Here is a 13,409-nt window from a genome sequence, read left to right on the forward strand (position 1 = left end):
CCGGTGCGACACACACCACCTCCCCGTCTGATCCTGCTCACTTCCCATGCAGGAAGCCTGCCCTGCTTCTCAGGCCCATTTGGATTGGGAACTGGCAGGCTGCACAGGGCACTGCGGGCCCGGGGGAAGGTCGGGGCCCGGGCGCGGCGCGGGGGAAGGTCGGGGCCCGGGCGCGGCGCGGGGGGGGAAGGTCGGGGCCCGGGCGCGGCGCGGGGGGGGAAGGTCGGGGCCCGGGCGCGGCGCGGGGGAAGGTCGGGGCGCGGGCGCGGCGCGGGGGAAGGTCGGGGCCCGGGCGCGGCGCGGGGGGGAAGGTCAGGGCCCGGGCGCGGCGCGGGGGGGGGAAGGTCGGGGCGCGGGCGCGGCGCGGGGGAAGGTCGGGGCGCGGCGCGGCGCGGGGGGGAAGGTCGGGGCCCGGGCGCGGCGCGGGGGGGGAAGGTCGGGGCCCGGGCGCGGCGCGGGGGGGGAAGGTCGGGGCCCGGGCGCGGCGCGGGGGGGGAAGGTCGGGGCCCGGGCGCGGCGCGGGGGGGGAAGGTCGGGGCCCGGGCGCGGCGCGGGGGGGGAAGGTCGGGGCCCGGGCGCGGCGCGGGGGGGGAAGGTCGGGGCCCGGGCGCGGCGCGGGGGAAGGTCGGGGCGCGGCGCGGCGCGGGGGGGGAAGGTCGGGGCCCGGGCGCGGCGCGGGGGGGGGAAGGTCGGGGCCCGGGCGCGGCGCGGGGGAAGGTCGGGGCCCGGGCGCGGCGCGGGGGGGGGGTCGGGGCCCGGGCGCGGCGCGGGGGAAGGTCGGGGCCCGGGCGCGGCGCGGGGGAAGGTCAGGGCACCGTGGGCGCGGCGCGGGGGAAGGTCAGGGCACCGTGGGCGCGGTGTAAAGTCTGTGTTCCGGTGAGCGCACACACAGCGTTTTCTGAAGCTCAGGGACACAGTGTGGTGTTAGATCAGTTTTTATTGTCTACAGTATATATAAAAATACAGAGTAGGAGTCGGAGGGATGTCCCCGCCCTGATCAGTGACAGACACGGTGATATAATATAACGTTAGAGGGGGAGCAGCAGAGACACTCATGGTGCCCGGTGATACTCTGCTCCACTCTGCCTTCAAAACAAACCAATCGGTAGGCACAGCTCTCCACGGAGAACACACGGCAGAACTGGCACAGAATGAACAGAGTTTACAGTCACTAGTTTAAATGTTAATTGTTTGGTTACAATCTCTCCCACCACACTCCCCTCTCACTCCCAACCAAGTCATCAAAGGACAGCAGTGATTCCCAGAGCAGGGCCGTCTCATCACTTCCATCTGAGGCACAGTTTCCAGGCCGAGGGTGTGAATTGTTGCTGCTTTAAAACACAGTGCCGCACGTGGTGATGGATAAACGATCCCTCGGGCACCGCGAGAAGTCGAGGACTCCTGAGTGACAGATTCATTGTCCTCCTTTCCCGTGTCTCAGGGCGGCCGCAGGGTCCCAGTGCTCGTCCTGTTCAGGGTTTGTACCAAAAAGGGAGGGAAGGGCCTTGAAAGGCTGGGCATCCATGGATTTTGGGGGGGGGGGGGGGGTTTAATGCCGGACATGGCAGGGGGGAGGCGGGGGGGGGGGGGGGGGGGGGGTTAGGAGAGCAGGCCCCCCCCCCCCCATCGGTCAGTGAAGTGAGTGAAATTCAGACCAGGAGGTACCTGAGGAGAGGCCGTCAAATGGATCGCACGGGAACTCAGCGTTCGAGAGAAGAGAAGAGTGTCGTCCATTTAAACCACCTGGGGGGGTGGAACTGCTGCTGAAATCCCGAGCTTTATTCCCAGATGCTCCGCGCTCTCTCTCTCTCCCACCCACCCACCCACCCCCCCCAAGAGGCTTCAAGGAGGAATTGCCCTGGGCAGTTTCAGCGTACAGCCAGCTCCGAGTGTTTACCAGGGGCTGCTACACAGGGGCTGACAGCCTGCGTCTCAGTTCTAGCAGTCACATGGTGATCTCAGAGCGAGCATCAAACACCCGGAGCGAGCACAGCTACAGGCTCGTCATTGATGGGCTCTGATCCTGATTGTACGGTGTTAATACTGAGGGTTATTTTAGAGGAGGTGGGACGGGGTCGGAGCGGATGGGCAAGGAAGGGAGGCCCAGAGTTAGGAGCCCAGGATGAACCAGTTCTTGGAACACACGCTGGTGGAAATCGGTTTTATGGAAGGTTGAGATGTGAGTGTGGAGAGGAAGGCGGTGCCATCCCTCACTTTAATATGGAGTGTCTGCTTTCAGGTTTCTGTACAGACAGCAGGTGAAGATCATCCCAAAAATCTGCAAGGAAAAGAACAACAGATCAGTCGCGTTCAGTCTGTGTCACTGGCATGTCACACACACTGGCAGGAAAGGGCACCAGACTGGCGCCAGGGGGTTCAGCCAGCACCGAGGGTGTGGTACCGGCTAACTTTAAACTCCTTGCTGCCTGCCACCTTTATTGCTCTTGTCCTGGGACAAAGAATAGCCATTTTGATTTGCCCGTTGTACCAACGGACCATGATTCACAGAATGTCTCCCTCAGGCCCTCTCAGATCAGGCAACCCCCTCCTGACAGACAGGAGTTTCATCTTATACTTACCCCCTCAGACAGAGTCAGGGGGGTTTCGCTCGACACTGACCTGCACCGCGTAGATGTTGGGAGGACCGAGCCTTTCTTAAAATGTCCCTCAACAGAAGCAAGAAGTCAAAGGACTCCTTCAAATAGGAATTGCATAAATATCTGGTTGGAAGGAGGACTGGTGGTTTAAGGGGGTGGGTGAGGGCCAAGAGCATCAGACACTTGGACTGTCACCGAGATCAACAATGTCGTTTATGGTTCAGATACACAATAGGGAGCGCGTTCAGTGACTCAGCTCCCTCAACGAACATTCCCAGCCCAGATCCACGTGTCCGTGAATTGTGTTCCTACCTGGACACAGGCGATTCCAATTCCCACCGCCCCAATAATCTTCAGATGGGCCATGATGAACCCTTCCAGCTTGGTAATGCAGCCTCCCTGTAAAATCAACAGCTCCGTCAGATCCGCACAGAGTCACGGTGACACTGGATTACAAAACCATCGTAGGGCAATAGAAGGTAACAGAGGCTGTAAACACAACATAGAGACGGGGGACTCTTCCCCATCCACTTCATGCTCATCGCCATCAAAAGAGCATTGGCAATGTGTGGGGCAGTGAGGGAGGGGGGTAAAGGAAGATCGACCAGGAAACAACAAGGGAGTCGGTAAGTATACTCCCTGGACAGGCAGAGGAAAAGTGACACTCTCATTCTCCCCAGTCAGTCCCTTCTTTACATTCACTGGAAACGTGAACAGGAATGAGTGATGGTCCCTAGGGTTTATAGTGGGGCTGAAGGAGCAGGATCAAAGTGACAGCAGTTCCAGGGGGTCAGTGGTGCCACGTCAGTCCTGGCCAGCAAGAGGGGCACGGACTCCAGCACAAACCAGCAACAGATCTCCTCCACACCCAGGGCGGAGAGGGGAGAGGACAACCGGGGATGATCCACCTCACACACATTACAGGGCTGGGCAGGGCAGGAGGGCAGGGATCCAGGGACACGGCTGGAGACGGCTTCCTTATTTCCCAGTTGATACACACAAGAAAACAGGACAACACAACCCATAACCCCCTCCTGACAGACAAGAGTTTCATCTTATACTTACCCCCTCAGACAGAGTCAGGGGGGTTTCGCTCGACACTCACCTCCACCTTGTAGATGTTGGATGGGTGGTCTCTCTTGCCACACCCAGTGGTCTTGGTCTTACAGCAACTGTCGGGTACAATTCGCCCTCCGGATTGAGAGCTCTTCACCCACTTGCTGTCTCGCCAGTCCATGGAGTTGTTGCTGCCACAGCAACGGAACTGAGAAAACAAGAGACAGACAGAGAGGGTGGGGGGTTTAGTGAGGAGTCAGCAGTACAGACCCACTCGTGTTAACGCCCCCTGCGAGATATCCCGCCCGCACCGTGTTCACCCCCCGCGAGATATCCCCCCCACCGTGTTAACGCCCCCCGCGAGATATCCCCCCGCCGTGTTCAACCCCCGCGAGATATCCCCCCGCCGTGTTCAACCCCCGCGAGATATCCCCCCGCCGTGTTCACCCCCCGCGAGATATCCCCCCCGCACCGTGTTCACCCCCCGCGAGATATCCCCCCCACCGTGTTAACGCCCCCCGCGAGATATCCCCCCGCCGTGTTCACCCCCCGCGAGATATCCCCCCGCCGTGTTCACCCCCCGCGAGATATCCCCCCCACCGTGTTCACCCCCCGCGAGATATCCCCCCACCGTGTTCACCCCCGCGAGATATCCCCCCCACCGTGTTAACGCCCCCGCGAGATATCCCCCCACCGTGTTCACCCCCCGCGAGATATCCCCCCGCCGTGTTCACCCCCCGCGAGATATCCCCCCGCCGTGTTCACCCCCCCGCGAGATATCCCCCCCACCGTGTTCACCCCCCGCGAGATATCCCCCCACCGTGTTCACCCCCCGCGAGATATCCCCCCCACCGTGTTAACGCCCCCCGCGAGATATCCCCCCACCGTGTTCACCCCCCGCGAGATATCCCCCCACCGTGTTCACCCCCCGCGAGATATCCCCCCACCGTGTTCACCCCCCGCGAGATATCCCCCCACCGTGTTCACCCCCCGCGAGATATCCCCCCCGCCGTGTTCACCCCCCGCGAGATATCCCCCCCGCCGTGTTCACCCCCCGCGAGATATCCCCCCACCGTGTTCACCCCCCGCGAGATATCCCCCCCGCCGTGTTCACCCCCCGCGAGATATCCCCCCCGCCGTGTTCACCCCCCGCGAGATATCCCCCCCACCGTGTTAACGCCCCCCGCGAGATATCCCCCCGCCGTGTTCACCCCCCGCGAGATATCCCCCCACCGTGTTAACGCCCCCCGCGAGATATCCCCCCACCGTGTTCACCCCCCGCGAGATATCCCCCCGCCGTGTTCACCCCCCGCGAGATATCCCCCCCACCGTGTTCGCCCCCCGCGAGATATCCCCCCCACCGTGTTCGCCCCCCGCGAGATATCCCCCCCACCGTGTTCGCCCCCCGCGAGATATCCCCCCCACCGTGTTAACGCCCCCCGCGAGATATCCCCCCCACCGTGTTAACGCCCCCCGCGAGATATCCCCCCGCCGTGTTAACGCCCCGCGAGATATCCCCCCACCGTGTTCGCCCCCCGCGAGATATCCCCCCCACCGTGTTAACGCCCCCCGCGAGATATCCCCCCACCGTGTTCACCCCCCGCGAGATATCCCCCCCACCGTGTTAACGCCCCCCCGCGAGATATCCCCCCACCGTGTTCACCCCCCGCGAGATATCCCCCCCACCGTGTTAACGCCCCCCGCGAGATATCCCCCCGCCGTGTTCACCCCCCGCGAGATATCCCCCCGCCGTGTTCACCCCCCGCGAGATATCCCCCCGCCGTGTTCACCCCCCGCGAGATATCCCCCCCACCGTGTTCGCCCCCCGCGAGATATCCCCCCCACCGTGTTCGCCCCCCGCGAGATATCCCCCCCACCGTGTTCGCCCCCCGCGAGATATCCCCCCCACCGTGTTAACGCCCCCCGCGAGATATCCCCCCCACCGTGTTAACGCCCCCCGCGAGATATCCCCCCGCCGTGTTAACGCCCCGCGAGATATCCCCCCACCGTGTTCGCCCCCCGCGAGATATCCCCCCACCGTGTTCACCCCCCGCGAGATATCCCCCCCACCGTGTTAACGCCCCCCGCGAGATATCCCCCCACCGTGTTCACCCCCCGCGAGATATCCCCCCCACCGTGTTAACGCCCCCCGCGAGATATCCCCCCGCCGTGTTCACCCCCCGCGAGATATCCCCCCGCCGTGTTCACCCCCCGCGAGATATCCCCCCACCGTGTTCGCCCCCCGCGAGATATCCCCCCCACCGTGTTAACGCCCCCCGCGAGATATCCCCCCCACCGTGTTCACCCCCCGCGAGATATCCCCCCCACCGTGTTCGACCCCCGCGAGATATCCCCCCCACCGTGTTCGACCCCCGCGAGATATCCCCCCCACCGTGTTCGCCCCCCGCGAGATATCCCCCCCACCGTGTTAACGCCCCCCGCGAGATATCCCCCCCACCGTGTTAACTCCCCCCGCGAGATATCCCCCCCACCGTGTTAACTCCCCCCGCGAGATATCCCCCCCACCGTGTTAACTCCCCCCGCGAGATATCCCCCCCCACCGTGTTAACTCCCCCCGCGAGATATCCCCCCCACCGTGTTCACCCCCCGCGAGATATCCCCCCCACCGTGTTAACTCCCCCCGCGAGATATCCCCCCCACCGTGTTAACTCCCCCCGCGAGATATCCCCCCCACCGTGTTAACGCCCCCCGCGAGATATCCCCCCCACCGTGTTAACGCCCCCCGCGAGATATCCCCCCCACCGTGTTAACGCCCCCCGCGAGATATCCCCCCCACCGTGTTAACTCCCCCCGCGAGATATCCCCCCGCCGTGTTCGACCTCCGCGAGATATCCCCCCGCCGTGTTCGACCTCCGCGAGATATCCCTCCACCGTGTTCGACCTCCGCGAGATATCCCCCCCACCGTGTTCGCCCCCCACGAGATATCCCCCCCACCGTGTTAATGCCCCCCGCGAGATATCCCCCCCACCGTGTTCGCCCCCCGCGAGATATCCCCCCCACCGTGTTCGCCCCCCGCGAGATATCCCCCCCACCGTGTTCGCCCCCCGCGAGATATCCCCCCCACCGTGTACGCCCCCCGCGAGATATCCCCCCCACCGTGTTCACCCCCCGCGAGATATCCCCCCACCGTGTTCGACCTCCGCGAGATATCCCCCCACCGTGTTCGCCCCCCGCGAGATATCCCCCCGCCGTGTTAACGCCCCCCGCGAGATATCCCCCCGCCGTGTTGGCCCCCCGCGAGATATCCCCCCGCCGTGTTCGCCCCCCGCGAGATATCCCCCCACCGTGTTCGCCCCCCACGAGATATCCCCCCCCACGAGATATCCCCCCCACCGTGTTCGCCCCCCGCGAGATATCCCCCCACCGTGTTCGCCCCCCACGAGATATCCCCCCCCACGAGATATCCCCCCCACCGTGTTCGACCTCCGCGAGATATCCCCCCACCGTGTTCGCCCCCCACGAGATATCCCCCCCACCGTGTTCGCCCCCCACGAGCTATCCCCCACACCGTGTTCGCCCCCCGCGAGATATCCCCCCGCCGTGTTAACGCCCCCCGCGAGATATCCCCCCGCCGTGTTCGACCCCCGCGAGATATCCCCCCACCGTGTTCGCCCCCCGCGAGATATCCCCCCCACCGTGTTCACCCCCCGCGAGATATCCCCCCACCGTGTTCGACCTCCGCGAGATATCCCCCCACCGTGTTCGCCCCCCGCGAGATATCCCCCCCACCGTGTTCGCCCCCCGCGAGATATCCCCCCCACCGTGTTCGCCCCCCACGAGATATCCCCCCCACCGTGTTCGCCCCCCACGAGATATCCCCCCCCACGAGATATACCCCCCACCGTGTTCGCCCCCCACGAGATATCCCCCCCCACGAGATATCCCCCCACCGTGTTCGCCCCCCGCGAGATATCCCCCCACCGTGTTCGACCTCCGCGAGATATCCCCCCCCACGAGATATCCCCCCCACCGTGTTCGCCCCCCGCGAGATATCCCCCCACCGTGTTCGACCTCCGCGAGATATCCCCCCCCACGAGATATCCCCCCCCACGAGATATCCCCCCACCGTGTTCGCCCCCCGCGAGATATCCCCCCACCGTGTTCGACCTCCGCGAGATATCCCCCCCCACCGTGTTCGCCCCCCGCGAGATATCCCCCCCCCACGAGATATCCCCCCCCACGAGATATCCCCCCCACCGTGTTCGCCCCCCGCGAGATATCCCCCCCCACGAGATATCCCCCCCCACGAGATATCCCCCCCCACCGTGTTCGACCCCCGCGAGATATCCCCCCCACCGTGTTCGCCCCCCGCGAGATATCCCCCCACCGTGTTCGACCTCCGCGAGATATCCCCCCGCCGTGTTCGCCCCCCGCGAGATATCCCCCCCCACCGTGTTCGACCTCCGCGAGATATCCCCCCACCGTGTTCGCCCCCCACGAGATATCCCCCCCACCGTGTTCGCCCCCCGCGAGATATCCCCCCACCGTGTTCGCCCCCCGCGAGATATCCCCCCCCACCGTGTTCGACCTCCGCGAGATATCCCCCCACCGTGTTCGCCCCCCGCGAGATATCCCCCCACCGTGTTCGCCCCCCGCGAGATATCCCCCCCACCGTGTTCGCCCCCCGCGAGATATCCCCCCACCGTGTTCGCCCCCCGCGAGATATCCCCCCACCGTGTTCGCCCCCCGCGAGATATCCCCCCCACCGTGTTCGACCTCCGCGAGATATCCCCCCCCCACGAGATATCCCCCCCACCGTGTTCGCCCCCCGCGAGATATCCCCCCCCCACGAGAAATCCCCCCCACCGTGTTCGCCCCCCGCGAGATATCCCCCCCCACGAGATAACCCCCCCCACGAGATATCCCCCCCCACGAGATATCCCCCCCACCGTGTTCGACCCCCGCGAGATATCCCCCCCACCGTGTTCGCCCCCCGCGAGATATCCCCCCCACCGTGTTCGCCCCCCGCGAGATATCCCCCCACACCGTGTTCGACCTCCGCGAGATATCCCCCCACCGTGTTCGCCCCCCACGAGACATCCCCCCACACGAGATATCCCCCCCACGAGATATCCCCCCACACGAGATATCCCCCCCACGAGATATCCCCCCCACGAGATATCCCCCCCCACGAGATATCCCCCCCCACGAGATATCCCCCCCCACGAGATATCCCCCCCACGAGATATCCCCCCCCACGAGATATCCCCCCCCACGAGATATCCCCCCCCACGAGATATCCCCCCCACCGTGTTCGCCCCCCGCGAGATATCCCCCCACCGTGTTCGCCCCCCACGCGATATCCCCCCACACGAGATATCCCCCCCGACGAGATATCCCCCCCGACGAGATATCCCCCCCGACGAGATATCCCCCCCGACGAGATATCCCCCCCCACGAGATATCCCCCCCCCACGAGATATCCCCCCCCCACGAGATATCCCCCCCACGAGATATCCCCCCCCACGAGATATCCCCCCCACCGTGTTCGCCCCCCACGAGATATCCCCCCACACGAGATATCCCCCCCACGAGATATCCCCCCCCACGAGATATCCCCCCCCACGAGATATCCCCCCCCACGAGATATCCCCCCCCACGAGATATCCCCCCCCACGAGATATCCCCCCCCACGAGATATCCCCCCACCGCGTTCGCCCCCCACGAGATATCCCCCCCACCGTGTTCGCCCCCCACGAGATATCCCACCCCTCGTCTTCACTCCTCCCCGGGCGAGGCCCCCCTCGTCTTCACACTCATTTTATTTGCTGAGTGTTCACTCACATCCTGCTGAAGTTTATCGACAGCCTTGGTGATCCTCTCCTCTCCGGCCACCCTGTACTTCTCGATCATTGTCACTCTCAGGTTCGTCTTCAGATCATCACTCAGCTGGAAGAGAGAGAGAAAGAAAATGAGCGAGGGGACCTCGGGGGGGGGCGGGGGTGGGGAACAAGAGCGAGGGGCCCGCGGGGGGAGTGGGGGGCGGGCAAGGCAGAGTCCGATGGAGAGCTGTAATACCCATGCCTGACACTGGGTGGCGGTGTGGGAGAGAGCTGTAATACCCATGCCTGACACTGGGTGGCGGTGTGGGAGAGAGCTGTAGTACCCATGCCTGACACTGGGGGCAGTGTGGGAGAGAGCTGTAATACCCATGCCTGACACTGGGTGGCGGTGTGGGAGAGAGCTGTAATACCCATGCCTGACACTGGGTGGCGGTGTGGGAGAGAGCTGTAATACCCATGCCTGACACTGGGTGGCGGTGTGGGAGAGAGCTGTAATACCCATGCCTGACACTGGGTGGCGGTGTGGGAGAGAGCTGTAATACCCATGCCTGACACTGGGGGCAGTGTGGGAGAGAGCTGTAATACCCATGCCTGACACTGGGGGCAGTGTGGGAGAGAGCTGTAATACCCATGCCTGACAGTGGGTGGCGGTGTGGGAGAGAGCTGTAATACCCATGCCTGACACTGGGTGGCAGTGTGGGAGAGAGCTGTAATACCCATGCCTGACACTGGGTGGCGGTGTGGGAGAGAGCTGTAATACCCATGCCTGACACTGGGTGGCGGTGTGGGAGAGAGCTGTAATACCCATGCCTGACACTGGGTGGCGGTGTGGGAGAGAGCTGCAATACCCATGCCTGACACTGGGGGCAGTGTGGGAGAGAGCTGTAATACCCATGCCTGACACTGGGGGCAGTGTGGGAGAGAGCTGTAATACCCATGCCTGACACTGGGTGGCGGTGTGGGAGAGAGCTGTAATACCCATGCCTGACACTGGGTGGCGGTGTGGGAGAGAGCTGTAATACCCATGCCTGACACTGGGTGGCGGTGTGGGAGAGAGCTGTAATACCCATGCCTGACACTGGGTGGCGGTGTGGGAGAGAGCTGTAATACCCATGCCTGTCACTGGGTGGCGGTGCTGAGCACAGATGCTGCAGTGTTGGTCTGCAGCGCTCAATTGCTTTTGTTGCCTTTGAGTGGTTGGATGGGCAGGTTTTCAGATTTCTGTGGCAGAGAAAGAGAGTAGAACAGCCAAAAGTAACTGAGCGACTGTCTCCGCAGCTCACAGACTGGCTGCCTGTGTCAGCAGCTCATTCAGCAAACGCCCTTTCTGTGGTTCAACAAGGCTGGAATTACTGGCTTGCAAACAAACTCTGAGCAACAACATTGTCCCTTCCAGAAACATCAATGACAGCCTTGCAGGAGCAGCTTTTGAACAGTAGTAATGATGTTTCGAGTGAGTTGGGCAGCTCCCCGGAGCAATGACTGGGCTGACAGTCAGTGGGACTGCAATTAACCAGCAGCTTGGGGCATTCAATGAAACAAGTGTACACAAATCTCATTCAATTACTCATTAAACAGGCCCGAGGCACTGACACAATTCACGGCCAAGGGCACGATGCCAGGATTAGCTTTACCGAGTCCATCCTTTCCCAGGCTGGCAAGGCCCCATCACACTTACACCAACAAGAAAGGACAGCCATCCGTTAAAGTGAATCAAACTATCAGCACCGCAGCTCTGCAGGGCACTCGTGTCTGGGACTGGGTTTCGGGAGGCAGCTTACCTGCTGGTAGTAAATATAGGCCAAGATTCCAGCCAGGATCTCGAGGAGGAAGATGAACAACAGCAAGGCAAAATACTGCAAAGGAGAGAGAGAGAGTCCTCATTACAACTAGTCAACTCGAGCACCTCTCCCACAGCTCAGACAATCCAAAAACATCTCACCAACACAGCGCAAACCCCCAAACATCTCACCAACACAGTGCAAACACCCAAACATCTCACCAACACAGTGCAAACACCCAAACATCTCACCAACACAGTGCAAACACCCAAACATCTCACCAACACAGTGCAAACACCCAAACATCTCACCAACACAGCGCAAACCCCCAAACATCTCACCAACACAGCGCAAACCCCCAAACATCTCACCAACACAGTGCAAACACCCAAACATCTCACCAACACAGTGCAAACACCCAAACATCTCACCAACAGAGTGCAAACCCCCAAACATCTCACCAACACAGTGCAAACACCCAAACATCTCACCAACACAGTGCAAACCCCCAAACATCTCACCAACACAGCGCAAACCCCCAAACATCTCACCAACACAGTGCAAACACCCAAACATCTCACCAACACAGTGCAAACCCCCAAACATCTCACCAACACAGCGCAAACCCCCAAACATCTCACCAACACAGTGCAAACACCCAAACATCTCACCAACACAGTGCAAACACCCAAACATCTCACCAACACAGTGCAAACACCCAAACATCTCACCAACACAGCGCAAACCCCCAAACATCTCACCAACACAGTGCAAACACCCAAACATCTCACCAACACAGTGCAAACACCCAAACATCTCAACAACACAGTGCAACCCCCCAAACATCTCACCAACACAGTGCAAACCCCCAAACATCTCACCAACACAGTGCAAACACCCAAACATCTCACCAACACAGTGCAAACACCCAAACATCTCACCAACACAGTGCAAACCCCCAAACATCTCACCAACACAGTGCAAACACCCAAACATCTCACCAACACAGTGCAAACCCCCAAACATCTCACCAACACAGTGCAAACCCCCAAACATCTCACCAACACAGTGCAAACCCCCAAACATCTCACCAACACAGTGCAAACCCCCAAACATCTCACCAACACAGTGCAAACCCCCAAACATCTCACCAACACAGTGCAAACACCCAAACATCTCACCAACACAGTGCAAACCCCCAAACATCTCACCAACACAGTGCAAACCCCCAAACATCTCACCAACACAGTGCAAACACCCAAACATCTCACCAACAGAGTGCAAACACCCAAATATCTCACCAACACAGCGCAAACCCCCAAACATCTCACCAACACAGTGCAAACCCCCAAACATCTCACCAACACAGTGCAAACACCCAAACATCTCACCAACACAGTGCAAACACCCAAACATCTCAACAACACAGTGCAAACACCCAAACATCTCACCAACACAGTACAAACCCCCAAACATCTCACCAACACAGTGCAAACTCCCAAACATCTCACCAACACAGTACAAACCCCCAAACATCTCACCAACACAGTGCAAACACCCAAACATCTCACCAACACAGTGCAAACTCCCAAACATCTCACCAACACAGTGCAAACCCCCAAACATCTCACCAACACAGTGCAAACCCCCAAACATCTCACCAACACAGTACAAACCCCCAAACATCTCACCAACACAGTGCAAACCCCCAAACATCTCACCAACACAGTGCAAACCCCCAAACATCTCACCAACACAGTGCAAACACCCAAACATCTCACCAACACAGTGCAAACACCCAAACATCTCACCAACACAGTGCAAACCCCCAAACATCTCACCAACACAGTGCAAACACCCAAACATCTCACCAACACAGTGCAAACACCCAAACATCTCACCAACAGAGTGCAAACACCCAAATATCTCACCAACACAGCGCAAACCCCCAAACATCTCACCAACACAGCGCAAACACCCAAACATCTCACCAACACAGTGCAAACACCCAAACATCTCACCAACACAGTGCAAACACCCAAACATCTCACCAACACAGTGCAAACACCCAAACATCTCACCAACAGAGTGCAAACACCCAAATATCTCACCAACACAGTGCAAACCCCCAAACATCTCACCAACACAGTGAAAACCCCCAAACATCTCA

At 61.1% G+C, this 13,409-nt stretch overlaps 1 protein-coding gene across 1 annotated transcript; it reads right to left on the reverse strand.

Moving 5' to 3' along the window:
* Positions 1-919: 919 nt before the first annotated feature.
* On the reverse strand, positions 920-11,314 carry LOC137319593 (CD151 antigen-like; the record flags this gene model as incomplete). The annotated part of the gene is made up of 5 exons (XM_067981691.1): positions 920-2,278; positions 2,910-2,996; positions 3,703-3,861; positions 9,460-9,564; positions 11,240-11,314. Coding segments are annotated over 5 exons (489 nt in total), but the record flags the coding sequence as incomplete, so codon positions are not given.
* Between the last annotated feature and the right edge of the window lie 2,095 nt (positions 11,315-13,409).

The sequence above is a fragment of the Heptranchias perlo genome, unplaced genomic scaffold (genome assembly GCF_035084215.1).
Source record: "Heptranchias perlo isolate sHepPer1 unplaced genomic scaffold, sHepPer1.hap1 HAP1_SCAFFOLD_878, whole genome shotgun sequence".
Lineage (NCBI taxonomy): Eukaryota > Metazoa > Chordata > Chondrichthyes > Hexanchiformes > Hexanchidae > Heptranchias > Heptranchias perlo.